The sequence below is a fragment of the Ziziphus jujuba genome, chromosome 5, assembly GCF_031755915.1.
Source record: "Ziziphus jujuba cultivar Dongzao chromosome 5, ASM3175591v1".
NCBI lineage: Eukaryota > Viridiplantae > Streptophyta > Magnoliopsida > Rosales > Rhamnaceae > Ziziphus > Ziziphus jujuba.
In genome coordinates, this window is record NC_083383.1 from 13650885 (window position 1) to 13668377 (window position 17493).

Consider the following 17493-nt stretch of genomic DNA (forward strand, 5'->3'; position numbering starts at 1 on the left):
GAACGTGTAACAGCATACTAATCTCTAAACTCAAAAAGCATGTTCAAATTCTAATAATTTTTCCTCAACAATAAGCACAAGTAAAGTTAATCCAATCTTTTAATTCACCATAATATGTTAAAATTTCACTATTACACAACAAGGGCCCCTTATAAATATCCCAAAAAAAAAAAAAACAAAAGACCAAGGGCGACTTATCACCATGCACCAAACGATCAATCCATTCTTCCCTTCAAGATCCTCTCTTTCACTTCAGTGGGTGTTCTGCAGCAAAATGACAAAAACAGATTAGTAATATGATACTTTTTTGGATCTTCGTGTGGTTGAATTTGACCTCAAGACTTTTTACTCGCAGAGAGTACTAGAAACATTAAAGGAGGCCCATCAGAGTTTTAGGCTTTTCATTTACTTTGACATATAATGCTTGTAATGAACATATTACAGAATGATGCTTTAAAAGGCTTACACAACGTAGACATGGCCTCCCCATCCGCTCAAACAGTCTCGATCAACTGATGATAGCAGTGCTTGGGAAACAGTCTCAAATAATTCTTCAGATTCCTGATTGACAATTAGAAAATAAAGTAGTTATAAATGATCCTATCACTATGATAATTAATAAACGATACAGAAAATATTTCCAGTTTGAAAGTAAAAACAGCATTGCTAGTGGTATTATTTTAACTAAATAGCGAATGGTAACTTCAACAGCAAATTCAACCCAAAATTTCATAGCTCAGTTTCTTTCTCTTAAAGCTTGTTGTTTATGTTACACTCAAACTGCTGATTAGAGAGAGAGAGAGAGAGAGAGAGAGAGAGAGAGAGAAGAAAGAAAGTCCCACCTTCCACCCACCAGTTTACCAAAATGAGGGGGAAAGGAGAGGATAAGGAAGGAGAGATGACACATATCTACCACCAAAGCACTGGATTACCTACTAAAACTTAAGCTGGCCATGACAAATAGGACAGAGCTAGGAAAGAAACAAAACAAGTTGAATTTTCTACCACACAAGCCCTATACTTTGAATGAAATGAAGCCGAAAGAAAAATTGACATTGTCCTAAGCATATTAAAACTCCTATAACCCTGACTTTTAGCCCCTTCCACAATACTACTAATCAAGAAGATTTGTCTATCACTAAATAATTCAGAAAACCTGCACTTTATAATGTGAAAAGAAGTGTCACACACTAAATTGATTTATTGAAAAAATGTGACATTAAACCATGCTGTTAACAAGCTGTCATTGACATAAGGCAATAAGTAACTCCCTTCTCCCTCCAAAACTCCAAAACAAAACCCAAAAAAAAAAAAAAGGTATCTCTCTCTCTCTCTCTCTTTAAATTTGTAAGCCATTAATATTAATTTGCAAACAGTCACATTTCTTTCTAAAGAATTTTCATAGAATTGCTTAGCTAAATTTCTTATTTGTCTAAACGGTTAACATATTTGGAATAAGTTGGGTAAATAATTAAATGTATTTGGTACTTGTGAGCCTAATTTAGGGAAAAACTAGAAAATTTGGGCAAAGATGTTCAATCTTCATCAATACAGACATGTCAACTGAAAGAGGGCAAGCAGAACATTTTTGGTAGAGTTAAAGTCGGTCCAACTTTTCTGTAGGATAAACCTACACAAATATTGTTTGGAAGATGATTGAAATTGGGTTAGTGGCTTTGGCGGCTGCTAATTCAAAAGGATGATTTGTATTATTGAAGTTCTAACTTTTAAATAATGAGCTGACTAAGCTGATATTTAGGTAGAACTTAGCAAGCAGCAGTTAACCGTGGCTGTAGTTAAAAAGATGGATTTGGCTGTGAGATGGGTGAATGTGAGGTTTGAATGTGACAGGGGAATGTGAGATCAAATACTAAATATATAACCAAATCAACAAACAAATTTGGAATGCTTATCAGAAAAGGTAATTCAAACTGAATACAATAAATGAATAACAAACCATATCAGGCTTGAACATCGCCTCACAAGCACCATAAAGAGACTCTGATGCAGTTCCAGCAACCACGAAATCTTTCGCCAGTTCCCTGTGTGCATAGACAGAACAGAAAGACAATATCAATGCAGTAACCAAAGCCCAGATAAGAAAAAAAACGATCATATGCTAGAAAAATGAAAGCAGGGGTATTTTCACCATTCAATTCGGAAAGCTCCAAGCATTACTTAATTTTTTGTAAACGATAATTAAATTTGAAAGAATAAGAACATAGGCCTCTATAGTTCATAATTGAGCACTGTTATGCAACAAAGAGATGTTAATTGGTTAAAATTACAATATTTTGGTTTTAGGTGATAAGATTAACGTACTTTGCTCCAATTGAATCCATTGTACAAATGAATGGCTTGTCCCCATCACTCAATCCAGCAATTACAGGCTGACAGAAGTATGGCCCAAACCTATATCATCAAAATTAACAATTTTTTTATTTTTTCATTTTTCCACTCACCAGAAAAAGAAAAAAAGAAAAAAAAGTTGAGCCCTGAAAAACCTTTTCTCGTAAAGAATAGCAGAGACAAGGTTGGCAAAAGTCTCAGGCTTTATATCCCTCTCTTCTCGAAGCTGATACAGCTTGTGTCTAAATACCAGCCTCTGATACCTTCGCCCCCAAAACAAAACCGAAATTCCACACCCAAATTTATTGCCCCAAAAAAAAAAAAAAAAAAAAAAAAAGAGTAAAAATTCTCAGTTAAAAAATTAAAAAAAAAGGGGGAAAATTGAAAAGAAAGTGAGAGAGAAGTAGGTTGGTACAAAGTCTGAGCATCGGTGGCGAGACCGGAGAGGCCGATGAAAAGCTTATCGTGGATTTTGTAAATCCTCTGAAAGTCGGTAGCTACCGTTTGGAGCTGAACTCCAAGCCTCCGATCGCTAGCAATGGCGAAGCAGTTCTTCCCTACCATGGCTATTAGGGCACTCCCATTGTACTCGAAGATCTGTAAACTCAATCATAACATTAACAAACAATTCCACAAAAAATCAACACTACATATTATATTTATATATATATATATATATATGATATTCAAATATGAATCTACGGGACGTACCGACATGGTAATGGTAATAGGTTTTGGATTTTGCGATTGCGAGTGGCGTTTGCAGAGAAGGAGAAGAACATTAAAATTGCCATGGCTTGGGGCACAATCCACCACCTCAATCGGTCGTGTTTCTTTTGGTTTTCGGGTTTGCTGCTAACTGTATTGGTCCTGGGCTTGTTATTGGGTTGGATCGCTGTCTTTCGACAGAAAACCCAATCTCTTTGGACTTATTATTGGGCTAGATTGCTGTCTTTCGGGTTTGCTGCTCATGTATTGGTCCTGGGCTTGTTATTGGGTTGGATCGCTATCTTTCGACAGAAAATCAAATCTCCTTGGACTTGTTATTGGGTTGGATCACTGTCTTTCGGGTTTGCTGCTCATGTATTGGTCCTGGGCTTGTTATTGGGTTGGATCGCTATCTTTCGACAGAAAATCAAATCTCCTTGGACTTGTTATTGGGTTGGATCACTGTCTTTCGGGTTTGCTGCTCACTGTATTGGTCATCCTGGGCTTGTTATTGGGTTCGATCGGAGTCTTTCGACAGAAAATCGAATCTCTTTGGACTAAATTTTGGGTCGATGGCCATTGGTCTCATTTTATATGTGGAGTGCTTCTTTTTGAGGAGCCCAAATTTCTCCCCTCAGCGCGTTATTATGTAAAATTCCTAAAATATCCTTTGCCATATTTTTTTTCCTTTTAATTTTTAAATCATTCTATCATATTCTAGGATTTAATTTTTCTTAGCCATATTGCTCATCCACTATGCTTGAAGACATAGCAAAGAGATTTCAAAAATTATCGATGGCCTATGACGAAGTTAAGAGTTTTGGAGAGAGAGAAAATGAGAGGGAAAAAAAAAAAAAAAGGTAAAATTTCAAACTATATATATATATTTATATAAATAAAAGGGTTTTTACGTAATTCTATATTCAAATGCAGGGTAAGTAGAGAATTGGGTTGTTTAAAAAGAACCACCCTTAATTTTATTTTTTATTTTTTTGTACGTTAATTCCGTTTGTATCAATGGCTCTTAATTAGTGCCTAATAGACAGTCATTTTTTTTTGGGGGTCTTTTTAGAAAGAAAATGACAATAACTATAGTCACAAGTTATAATTAACATGCAAATTTTTTTTTCGTAGAGATCCTCTTTTGTATGGATATTTTAGTTCAAACTACCAATCTACATTTATGAAATATAAAACTTAAGTTAAAACTTTTAACATAAATATGAATTAATAATTTCCTGAGAAGTAAGTAGAAGAATAAATTTAATTAACTATGTAAAAAAAAAAAAACTATAATATTGGGAAACATTGTATGTATATAAAAAAAGAAAGATAATTTATAAAACTCTTTTTTTTTTTTTTTCCCTATTAGCATATTAATGTGGTGAATTTTTTTTTCCTTTTCCCTTATTTTCTCTTTTCCACCATTAGTATACTGAAATGAGTGATGCTAATAAATTTCATTAATAGTTTTAAACAACCTTAAAACCAGTGATAATTTGATATGTATCAATCGTAAACATGAGCTTAATTGCCAAAATGGTAAGGGAAAATAGATATATAGTAAAACCTCTCTATAATTATAAGGATAGGACTAAACTAAGTTTATTACTATAATGAGCTTATAATTTATTAAAAGCTTAGTTACAATAAAAATATTTTTTAAAATTTAGTTATCCTTAGTTAAGTGGTATAAAGTAAAGTATGCACTGCATTAATAATCAATTACTAAAGCATACCAAATTCAATACGCTATAGATATTAACAAAAGAGATTAATATTGTTTCAAGAAACTAATATATATATATATATATATCTATGTGGTATTGTGAATATGCAAATTTCATCCTAAAAGACTAAAATTTTGTATTCTCTTTAATATTTTTCTTTCAATGTAAATTTTATAGATATTGTTACAAGCAACTTTACATATATATTTTATCTTTATCTTAGAACTTTAATATAACATATATAGCCTATATTTGTCATAATATACAGATAATTATTAATATATGGAGGCAGCAAATTCCTTAAGACAATGTTTTCAAAAATTATAATTTATTACAATGTGAAATTTATTCTTATTTACGACCAATTCAAATTAAGATCAACATTTTTTATTACTATTTAAATGGTTATTTCAATAGAAAATAGTACTGTAAATAAGGTTTTACTATGAACACAGCGAATTGCTTAAGACATGTACAATATCTAGAAAAATTATAATTTATTACAATGTGAAATTTATTTTAATTTATAACCAGTTCAAATTGGGATTAATTTTTTTTTTTTTTTACTATTTAAACGGTTATTTCAATATAAAATATCACTACGCGAAGGTTTTACTACGTAAATACGGTTGTATGGCTAATTAATATTGTATAAGGAGCTAAACATATATTTTGTAGAGCTCGTACACATTATTTTGTTATTTGTTTTGGTGTTGCTATTATAATACGCGAGGAGACAACGAATAACTTAAAAAGAGGGCCATGGTCACGATCTTTAGGTTATTATGATGAGAGGGAGTATACAGGTCAAAGACATAAACTATTAATTGCTAGTCAATTGCATAAATCTATGGAATCTATATGCAAACTATTAATTGCTAGTCAATTGCATAAATCTATGGAATCTATATGCATCCAGGCTAGATAACCCACATGCCATGCAGATGGGGTTTTTGAACTTGATTTATTTATTTATCTATTTCTCTTTTATATATTGGGTAGGACATTTGTAGTCGGTCATTATTTAATAAAACTAAAAATGTCAATTTGTTCCGTATATTCCGAAAACCATGGTGCACCGTTTCGTTTTCTTTGAAAAATTGGAATCGTGGGACAGGCTTCGGATAAATTCTTAAAGTTCGAATCGGGAACGGATCGGGATCTAGGAATAAAGAATCCGGTTTGAAACCTCTTTCGTTTATATTTACTTATTTTTTTTGTATATTTTATATATTTTGACTATTGTATTTTTTAAAGATGTATTTTATTATAATTATAAATTTGGACTTTGATATATTTTATTATATTTTTATTACATTTTAGTTATTTTATTTACATTTTATTCATAAAAAAATTTTATATAAATTTTTCAATAAAAAATTATATCAATTATAAAAAAAATTAAACAGGAAAAATCGTCCCATCCTGTCCCCGATTGGAAAATCCCTATCCCTGCCCTGTTTCTGAAGAAACGGAGAAAATCGTAGGGATGGAATAAAAATTTTTCTATAAAAAAAAAAAAAAATTTTAAAAACCGATCCCATCCTGTCCCGTTGACATTCCTAAATAAAACAGTGGATTTTTACCATTATATTGTCCTTGAAAGGACTTTGAACTGGAAGTCAAGCATCATATTTATTTATTATTATTTTTTATATGATCATCAAATGTGCTTATTATATGTATTAATATTATATATATCTATATATCTATATATTTATTATATGTGTGTTTGTAGTATTTTTTTTCTTTTCAAATACTATATTACACATTTTAAATCGATTAAATACTTAATTTTAGATACATAAAAACTCAATTCTTTTTATTTTATTTTATTGAAAGAAACATAAAAACTTAAATTTGTCAATTAAAAAACATATATCTGTATTTTATTTAATTTTAATCTATATAAGTCCATGGAAACCAAAATATAAGATTACATGAGGAAGTAAATTAATATTAATAGGCATGTATCGATTTCGTGTTTTTCATATATATATTTTTCACTAATTAAAAATGCAGAGAATCATATGAAAGAAGCTTGTAGAAGTGCTTGAAGGCAGATTACTTTGGGAGATCCATAGAAGTCAAGTCATTATTGTAAAGGATGGAGGATGCTTCACGTTTTATTCCTCCAAACAAGCAGCTATGCATGCCGTGTTACAAGATCGTATGCACCCTATCTATTTTTATATTATTAAAAAATATTCTACACATTAATTTATTTTACATATATATATATATATATATATATATAGAATAAATTAATTCAAAGTGGATTTAGATGAGCTGGGTGGGTTGGACTTTGTATTCACTCTTTCCAAATTTCCGACATTTACATGTAATATAATATTTTATATATATATATATATTTATACTATAATATGCATATAGGCATCCATACTATAGTGAATATGAATATTCAATTATATGTAATTCATTAAATTTATATTTTGATTACATATAATTTATAAAATTTATTATTTAAAATTACATGTATTTAGATTTAATATGTACATGAAATTTATTATGTAAAATTATATATATTCGAACACGATATGTACGTACGCTGTAACAAAATTTTATATATATATATATACATATATAATTGTTAAATAAAGACACATCTTCCAACATCATTTGACCATAATGTTAATTTTTTTCCTGTATATATATTTTTTGTATTTACATATTCACATTCGAAATAATAATAATAATAAAATATAGTTTCTTATCAAATCCAAATATAATGTTTTTTTTTTCTTTTTTTAAATGACACTTCATCATATCTGAATATAATTGAAGGCCGCAAAATAGCGAGATAAAAAAAAGGGGGAAAACTCGAAATCTGTGTTATGAGATTTTGTGAAACAAATAAATAATTATGAATATTGCTCTTTTTGCCTTAAATCCCTCAAAATATTTATTATACATAAAAAATATATATATAAAAATGTCTATTGGCACGTGAGTTTTGTGTTCTTCGACAATTTATGGGATTTTAACTGAAACTCCTTAATTAAGGAAGGCTTATGTCATATTTATCAAATTATGACAAGAGGGAAGGTAAATTTAAATTATTTAAAGAAAATGTTCATCATGTTATTGATTTTTTCTTAAGATGGATAACAATCTTTAAACGTTTAAGACTGGTCTAATTCTTAATTGAGATCTAATTCTAGAATTCACAAAATTATACCATAACTTGTTTTGTAATTAATATAGATTTTACATATGAACTTTACTCAATTTATTAATAATATATTTTTGCTTTAAAATGGAGAATTTCATTAATTAAAAGTGATTTTGAATCTAGCTTATAAATTAACAATGGCTGTAACATATAAATACATTAATTACATTTTGGTATAAATGCATGGCAACGGCATATTAATAAAAGGAGAGGCGTGAAATGTGACACATTTGCTCAAACACACACCTTGTGAACTATTTTACTGATTCATTTTAGAAGCAGACCAAAGCAAGTAATTCTACCACCACCAACACAACACCCAAATTTAAAGCAACGGCAAAACTAAATTTTGGGTAACGTATTGCTCTTTCTCAAATTTTTATTTTTTATTTTTTATAATTTTTGGCCCATGCAATTTGTCCTCCCAAAATTATAATATTTGCACTTTTGGGTTTGACCTTGTATTATTATTATTTTTCTAGTAAACAAATTTTAATGTTATGAGTTGTATCATGCTTCGGTGACTGTGCAGACGGGCGAGACACACCCATTTCTTTGTTTTTAATTATTATTATTATTATTATTATTTTATATATAAAACAAGGTTTTGAGAGGCTGAGAAGAAAAAAGTAGTACCAGTAGTAGGTAGTTCAATTTTGCAGAGCAACCGTGGCAAAATATGGAGTACTACATGGCGGCTAATTGGTTGCTTTGCGGCTTTGCATTGTTGCTTACGGCTTTCGGTGCTGCCGGCGCCGGAAGCGTCACGTACGACGGAAGATCATTGGTGATCGACGGCCAGCATAGGATTCTTTTCTCTGGTTCCATTCACTATCCTCGAAGCACTCCTCAGGTTCTTTCTTTTCTTTTTCTGTTTTCTTGTTTTTCTTTTTTCTTTTTTGTTTTTGGTTCTCTCTTGCTTCAGTATATATGGTAGGGAAATAATGGTGTAGGAATTAGAAAAATTAAAAGCAGGATTAATTTATTAGGATGAAACCGATCGAGCACTACTGAAAGTAATCAATGCCAATGTCATGATTTTTTTCTTGTGATCATTATGAATTATTCTTTCTGAATTTTGGAAAACATAACAAAAAAAGGAAAAACAACAACAATGACAACAATATATATATATATATATATATATATATAATTTTCTTGGAGTTAATTTGGGTGTTAAATTCATATTTCAAAAGAAACCCTGGAAAACCATTTTACAGGGTCATCTTTTCCTCGTTCTGAATTTTTTGGAGCTTCAGAAGCTTTTTTTTTTTTTTTTTTTTTTTTTTTGAAATGTAAACTGTAAGATGTGCATGTATATATGCTCCAGCTATAGTTTGCTAAGTGTTACACATTTATAGAATTATGTTTGAATTAATTGTGTTAATTTTCTTTTTCTTTTTGAGCCAAGGTCATATTAGTAACTACAGTAAATCTGTAAAATATGAAGGATATAATGTTGTTAATAACGTTGCTAAATTCTCAAACTTCTCAGGTCACAGGGTAAACTTTCATTTTGTAAAAGCATTTTTTTTTTTTTTTACCCCTATATATATATAAATTTTAAAAGGCATTGACAACTTGTGGTTGACCAGAACTATCATTGACTCATCTCGTCATTATTGTTCAAAAACCTTTTCATAATTATCCAACGGATACAACATAAAAAGCCACTTTTTGGTCTGCCAACTCAATTACCCCCAAAAAAAAAAAAAACAATTGCCTCGCTCAAAATATTCAACTTATTGTTTTCAGTTCATCTTTGTTTGTTTACCGACCAACTTCTTCATCTTATTATTTATTTTTAAAAATACTAACTCCACCTTAATTATTATTATTATTAGTAATCTTCCAAAATACATCATTTCCCAACAAATCCAACTAAAAGATTCCCTTTAATCCTTAGTTTTGATATTGGGTTAAGATATGGATTTGGACATGAACATAGCAGCCCAAAAGCCCATACATGTCCAGAGTCGATCCGAATAGTCCAGCTCAAAGCATGTAGTGTAAGTCTGTATGATATGAACTGTATACACCCAAAATTTTGTCCAGTTCTCAAAAGCTTCGTACTTATTTTCCGTCATTGACCGCCAATAATTTTTATATGACAAATTTTTTTTCCCTTTAAAAACATAGTTTTTATATAACAAGTTATAGTATTAAAAAGAGTTTGAATTTCTTTTTTCAGAAAAAATATAAAAATAAGGTTTTTTTTTTTTTTTTTTTTTTTGAAGAGCACCATGTGTAAAAAGCCGATTCCATATGCATCTTTCATGTTATCAACTATTACCCAAAAAAAAAAAAAAAAAAAAAAAAACCTATAAAAGACTCTATATCTAGGCACCAAAAAATTAGAATAAAAAATTTAATTAGGCCAAAACAAAATATTAATAGTGCCCTTCAATGGATTTCAGATGTGGCCATCTCTGATAGCCAAAGCAAAAGAAGGAGGTATAGATGTTATACAAACATATGTGTTTTGGAAGCTCCATGAACCTCAAAAGGGACAGGTCATTCAAAACACCCTCATTTTCTTTTCTCTCCAGTTTTGTATAAATAAATAAATAAAAATTATATGCGCTGATGATGCACAAATATAATGGTGTATTTTGCAGTATGATTTTAGTGGAAGAAGTGACATAGTAAGGTTTATAAAGGAAGTCCAAGCTCATGGCCTTTATGTGTGTCTTAGAATTGGACCATTCATTGAGAGTGAATGGTCTTATGGGTATTAACCAAAAACCCATTCCCTTCAATTACTTTGAATTATAATTAATTTCTATACACTAAATTATTTTTTATGCTAAAATTATTTTCTATGGTGGTTCAGGGGTTTCCCATTCTGGTTACACGATATTCCGGGCATTGTTTTTCGATCTGACAATGAACCGTTCAAGGTGTGTTTTGTGTGTGTGTGTGTGTATATATGTATATATATATATATATATATATATGTATATACATATATTATATTTCTCATTTTCTTAATGTTCTGGTTTCTGTTACCAACAGGTATGGAGTTCACCTGCTTGTTTAAATGACAATGATTTGGACCAATTTGGTTAAAATGTTTATTAAAAATCTGATACAGATTGTGAGCATACTAAGATAGTGAAACTACTGTCATTGTGTAACATTACAGTTTGAAATGCAAAGGTGGACGAGGAAGATAGTAGAGATGATGAAATCAGAAAGACTATATGCTTCTCAAGGTGGGCCAATTATACTATCACAGGTAAACCACCTAGCAGGAAACTCATGCTTAATCAATTTGTAATCTTGCAAGTTTATTAAAAGTTGGATGCATGTATTAGATTGAGAACGAGTACAAGATGGTAGAAGCAGCATTTCATGACAAGGGACCATCTTATGCTCGTTGGGCTGCAGAAATGGCTGTAGGGATGCAAACTGGTGTGCCCTGGGTGATGTGTAAGCAGGATGATGCTCCTGATCCTGTGGTTAGTTCTGTTCCTTGCTTATCGTTTTTATTATGTCAGGATTTCTCACTTTAAATGTGACTACTTGTTTTCTTTTTATCCTAAATTTTAGGAGTTTGGCTGATAACTTTCACGGGTATGGTTAATTTATCAAATTCATTTGTCAAAAATGCTTGATTGGACTTGAGTGATACAAAACATTAGTTTAGGGGGCAATTTGATATTTATAGTTTGTAGGGGAAAAGCGAAAAGCGTGTCATAGTTTGGGGTAAAATGTTATTAACCCTTTTTATTTATCATAACATTTTTAGGAGTTTGGTTTACAACTTTCATGGGTTTGGTGAAAATATCAATCCTATTACTGGGTTTACCTTAAATATCCTGTATTAATCCTACATAGTCATCTCATTAGTCGTTCACCCCTCTTCATTTCCTAGAAAAAACAGTATGTTCCTCTTTTTTCTTCCAAACTCGGAAAAATATTAATATAAAAACTTCCTTGTTTGGTTTCAATCATTGAAACTTCGACAGAAGTTGACTAACAAAATGAGCTAAAACTTTTACTTTATACCAAAGTCAAACTTGTCTTCTTTCTTCATGTGTTGCAGATAAATACATGTAATGGAATGCGATGTGGAGAAACATTTAAAGGACCCAATAAACCTAATAAGCCATCTCTGTGGACAGAGAACTGGACAAGTTTGTATGTGTTTCTCAAATGTACTTTTACCACAGAATGTTGCCAAATCAATACTCGCTACGAATAAGATGTTTTGATGGTTAATTTTGTGGCTATATCTTAAAAACAACTAATTTGTATAATTTTCCTGTTGAAGCTATCAAGTATACGGTGAAGAAACATACATGAGGTCACCTCAAGAAATTGCATTCCATGTTGCACTGTTTATTGCAAAAAATGGAAGCTACGTGAATTACTATATGGTATGATGTGTAAATTCTATGTAACAAAAAAGCCACATCTGCTAATTTTAGTCATTTATGAAATTAGTGTTGTCTCATTAAAGCGACATTATTATCAAATTCCTATATTTTGATTGATTCTAGAATAATATTCTTCTTACTGACAAAATGGTATTGAAATATAGTATCACGGAGGAACCAATTTTGGAAGATCAGCCTCTGCTTATGTAACTACAAGTTATTACGATCAGGCTCCTCTTGATGAGTATGGTTAGTTCTTTAACTCTTTCTGTTTGACCATTATAACTTAAATACTTAATTGCATAAATGTGCATTCAGATTTATTCTGATTAGTTGATGGATTTAGGACTAATCAGGCAACCAAAGTGGGGTCATCTTAAGGAATTGCATGCAGCGATAAAACTATGTTCAAAGCCTCTATTGTCTGGAGAACAAGCTACGTTCCCTTTGGGTGAACATCAAGAAGTAAGAGCCTTAAGTATACATCTACAAGAAAATAACACAAAATAAGGGAGCATCGATCAGAATAATTGATGTCCTGCAATTTGTTTACCAACTTGTAACTGCCTGGAGTAACATATTCAGTCAGGTAAAATCTACTTTTAACATCCTTATTTTGCAGGCATATGTATACAAAGACAATTCAGGAGAATGTGCTGCATTCTTGGTGAACAATGACAACAAAGATGCAGTTGTCTTCTTTCAGAATTTGTCTCATAGATTACCTCCAGAGTCAATTAGTATTTTACCAAATTGCAAGGTCCAAGTCTTCAACACTGCAAAGGTAATACTTTTGCTCAGAAGCTGCTTGATTTTTCTTAACTGATCAGACATAAGTTCTTTTCATCAACAACTTTTTCTTTATCATTATTATAAAGACTCCCCATATAGGCTGTTGATTATTATATGCTTGACTCATTGAATTTGTTTTGTTCCACATTTATACATCAAAGGTACTACATATACATTATCGATAATCATGTTTTATGTTTACTAAATTGGTGCTTGGCAGGTGACTGCACAATATGGTACAAGATCAATGGTACCAAGTCAAAAGTTTGATTCCACTTCAAAATGGGTAGAGTACAGAGAAGCTATACCTAAATATGACATGACCTCATTAAGAGCAGGTATATTGCTAGAGCAAATGAGTACGACGAAAGATAAATCTGATTATCTTTGGTACACTCTAAGGTAATCCATAACTGAAGTAACACATTTCAGCTAGAGTTTGAAATCAGCTGGGTGAATTGAATTTAACTATACCATATCATGCTAATATGCTTGCAAAACTTTCTTTCTAAATGCAGTTATCAGCACGATTTACCTACTGCTCAAGCTACACTGAGGGTGGAGTCTCGTGCTCATGTTTTGCACGCATTCATAAATGGCATTATTATAGGTAAGCTTTATATCTCTTTATTTTTGTTTTCTTAATGCTCAAAATGGTTAGCGCCCCCTTTCCCTCTATCTGAATCAAAATCTCCCATTTTATATCTGTCAAACTCTTGAAGACTTGGAAGAAGAATAATTCACCTCCATGCTCATCGAAAAATATTTTCTTTTAAAGAAAAATAAGAAAAGAAAAAGTGGAGAATGTCAGTAAGAAATTATAGGTTTTGCTCTTTTAGTATCATTTCTAAGGTGGTTTTACATAAATTAACTTCTTTATAGTGCTCTTTTTTATAACTATATGTCATCAGAAAATCTTATACTTAAGAAAATGATTACACTTTGTTATTCTTAGGATCTGCACGTGGTGATCACAACAACAAAAGCTTCTTTCTGGAGAGTAGTGTTACTTTGAGGAATGGGGTGAACAATATCTCCTTACTCAGCGTAATGGTTGGATTGCCGGTATACTTTTTGACCTGAATTCTCCTTAATTTGTTCTATCAATTTTTACTATAATACTGAGGAAAGAAAGAGGCACACAAGACAATGATGAAATACATTAATTCATTAAATTTGTATCTAGTTAAAAAACTCTGGAGACTAAACTGTAAAAGATGCAGCAATCATATGTTTGTGTATATAAAATATATGCATACATATACATATGGCTTGTATTTGTATGTGTGTATATGTGTGTATATAAATATATATGGTGCTCAAATACACTGCTTCAGTTTCATGAAATTGAATCCCAGACTTTCCTTTATTATCCAATATCTTTTTTGATTATTTCATCTTGTACAAGTATATATTATTCTCCCCCACCCCCCACAATAAACTAACATTACATTTTCCTATACAAAATTTATATGCTAATGTTCTCATATAGATATAGTACCAAATCATAATGATTAATTTCAATATGAAGGATGGAGGAGCATATATGGAGCGCAGATTTGCTGGACTACGTAGAGTTAATATTCAAGACAAAGATTTTACCAAATACCCGTGGGGTTATAAAGTAATTACTTTCTCTCATGAAGACGTCAAGTTCAATTAAGAAACACATGAAATATTTAGGCATTACGGTATGTATCCATACTCTATATCTTACTCTTTATCATTGAACACTTTTGCAGGTTGGGTTACAAGGTGAGAGATTACAGATCTATTCAGATATTGGATCAAACAAAGTTCAATGGAAAAGGTTGGGAAGTTCAGCTGATCAACGACTCATATGGTATAAGGTACAAAAAATAGTTCATCCAAAAAAATTTTTCCCAGAAAATTGCATGTTCTATAATTTGGAAAACAATCAAATATGTCTTAAAGCTTTTATTCAAACCTAGATATCATAATTAATTTTGCTTGAGAATGAAAATAGAAGGGATAACCAGTTGTAGCTAATACTGATATGCTACTAGTTCCTTAGGTATCCTATAGTTGGAGGGTTTAGATAAGCTTATAACATTCTGCTCATGTAGGATCAAGCAGAATAGGTTCTGCAAATGTTCGTTCATGACGATTACATACATAGTCTGAAACCTAGCTCCCCAAAATAACTTTGTTAGCTTAGTTGCTTCCAAGTCGGTTATGTCACATTATGTTTAACTCCACATTATGTTTAACTCCAAAAATGACCCATTTTAATGTTAATTGGCAGACTCAATTTGATGCACCAAAAGGAAGTAACCCTGTTGCATTGAACCTCGGTTCAATGGGTAAGGGTGAAGCTTGGATCAATGGCCAAAGTATTGGTCGTTATTGGGTCTCTTTCCACACAGCAGAAGGATACCCTTCACAGACATGGTATGAACATTGTACAATATCTGCATATCTGGTATTATTTTGGGAATACTTTATGAGCACAATATTTTAGTTGGTGATTAACAATTTGATATTCTAATATGAATAACTGAAAATTAATGCATTTCTTCTTCTTATTATTTTACTTCAAAGAAGTTCATCAAGAAAAATATGATTTGTGTTATAAAATAACTAAGCACCATGGTATCCTCGCAGTTACAGTTTTGTAATATGATCTTATTTCTACTCATTTCCTTTCTTCCCTTGTTACATGAATATTGATAATATTTTTACAATTTCAGTGTACTTTTAATTTTCCTAGGTACCATGTACCTCGATCCTTCCTCAAGCCTACTAGCAACTCACTAGTTCTCCTAGAGGAAGAACAAGGGAAACCCCTTGGGATTTCCCTGGACACACTTTCAATATCTAAAGTATGCGGTCATGTATCCGAATCAGATTTACCTCCAGTCGGTTCTTGGGTGCCAAAAAACCAAAGAGCAGAAAACCTTGTAAGAAGAACACCAAATGTTCAACTCAGTTGTCCTCGGGGAAGGAACATTTCCAAAATCTTATTTGCAACCTATGGAACTCCTTCTGGTAATTGTGAAAGTTATGCCCATGGGAGATGCCATTCATCTAATTCCAGAACTATTATAGAGCAGGTAAGCATAACACTCTTTGTGCATAAATTTAGCAACCAACATTAATAGATAATAAGCTCCATTTGGTGCAAAACAAACAGGGTAAGTTGCAACCTAAAAGCGGTTGTAGGTAATCTGTGGCCACAAAACTACTCCCAACATTAAATCGACATACACATGTTCCTAGACTCTATATAACCTATAGCCTATGTTCAAAGTTTGATATCATATCTTTGATATTCCAGTCATTCTATATTTGCTTATGTTTTGCTGTGTATTGACATAATATGAATATTGTCTAAGCTTAGTGTAATTTCAATTTGGCAGGCATGTCTAGGGAAAAATGGATGTACCGTATCTCCATCAAACCAAATATTTGGTGATCCATGTCCAAGTATCCACAAACTCTTGTGGTCGATGCAGAGTGTACATGATACTACTAGTGCAATTTGCATAAAGGACTCGATGGCGATGGCCAACCCCATTTACCACTATTATACTCACACATCTTTGTATGTTTTGGAAACACCTCTTTTAATTTCATACTGAGAATTATAAATCTAGCTCTAGAGGGGTTGACCAAAAAAAAAAATAAAAAAAATTGAAGCAGCATCTACAGAACTATTGTTACAGAAGCTAGAAAAGCAAAATTAGAGCTCCTAAAACAAAATATTATACAGTGAATTGATAATATATGCTTCAGTTTGTAGTGTCTTTCACATTCCACAAAATGTGGTGGAAGGAGGCCCAAAACTTTGTTGAATCAAAATTTGAAAACAGAGAGTATTTTAGTTCTCAAGATGCAGCATTTTTTTTTTTCTTGTTTTAAAATGTAAATATATGTACATATATAATATTATTATTATTATTTTTTTTTAATCTGAATATGTGAGATGAAGATTCAAACACAGACTTATTATATGGAATGTTTCGGATTAAAAATAAAGGTTTTGATTTTTTCTTTTTTCTTTTTTTTTTTTTTTGGTTTTTTTATTAACAGGACCTTTTCTAACTTGTTGATATCACAATTGGAATTTGGCAGTCTCATAAATATAGATAACATATTAATGTTATTTTAGAATAAAATTTTCTTTCTGGTCATAAATATTATATTTTCGAGGACATGAAATTCATATCTATAAAAGGGAAAACACAAATAACGACATGAAAAGAAAAGGAATTAATTATATTTATTATTAAATTTCCAATTCATTCAAAAAATGATTTGTATTTATTATATAAAACACAAACGTCAATTCTTAATATTATTTGTTCTTAACCTTACC

At 31.1% G+C, this 17493-nt stretch overlaps 2 protein-coding genes across 2 annotated transcripts; one reads left to right on the plus strand and one right to left on the minus strand.

The window, feature by feature from the left end:
* Positions 1-25: 25 nt before the first annotated feature.
* LOC132803912 (proteasome subunit beta type-3-A) lies at positions 26-3213 on the minus strand. The gene is made up of 7 exons (XM_060817733.1): positions 3061-3213; positions 2765-2946; positions 2505-2612; positions 2323-2412; positions 1958-2042; positions 467-561; positions 26-264 (listed from the first exon to the last, which is right to left on the minus strand). The coding sequence occupies exons 1-7, from the start codon at positions 3064-3066 to the stop codon at positions 216-218; spliced, it is 615 nt and encodes a 204-aa protein (XP_060673716.1). The 5' UTR covers positions 3067-3213; the 3' UTR covers positions 26-215.
* Positions 3214-8603: 5390 nt separating this feature from the next.
* LOC132803910 (beta-galactosidase 16-like) lies at positions 8604-17033 on the plus strand. The gene is given in 20 exon segments (XM_060817731.1): positions 8604-8833; positions 10398-10493; positions 10599-10711; positions 10814-10880; positions 11126-11218; positions 11298-11441; positions 12029-12123; positions 12257-12362; positions 12527-12611; positions 12709-12827; positions 12985-13146; positions 13375-13556; positions 13673-13764; positions 14110-14219; positions 14686-14778; positions 14897-15004; positions 15421-15566; positions 15886-16228; positions 16535-16610; positions 16613-17033. Coding segments are annotated over 20 exon segments (2433 nt in total). The 5' UTR covers positions 8604-8659; the 3' UTR covers positions 16642-17033.
* Positions 17034-17493: the final 460 nt, after the last annotated feature.

Excerpts from the sequence above, each read along its gene's own strand:
- LOC132803912 (XM_060817733.1), bottom strand. Across the intron at positions 2,413-2,504 it reads GCTATTCTTTACGAGAAAAG|GTTTGGGCCATACTTCTGTC; the intron begins GTTTTTCAGGGC and ends TTGATGATATAG. Across the intron at positions 265-466 it reads GGAGGCCATGTCTACGTTGT|AACACCCACTGAAGTGAAAG; the intron begins GTAAGCCTTTTA and ends ATTTTGCTGCAG.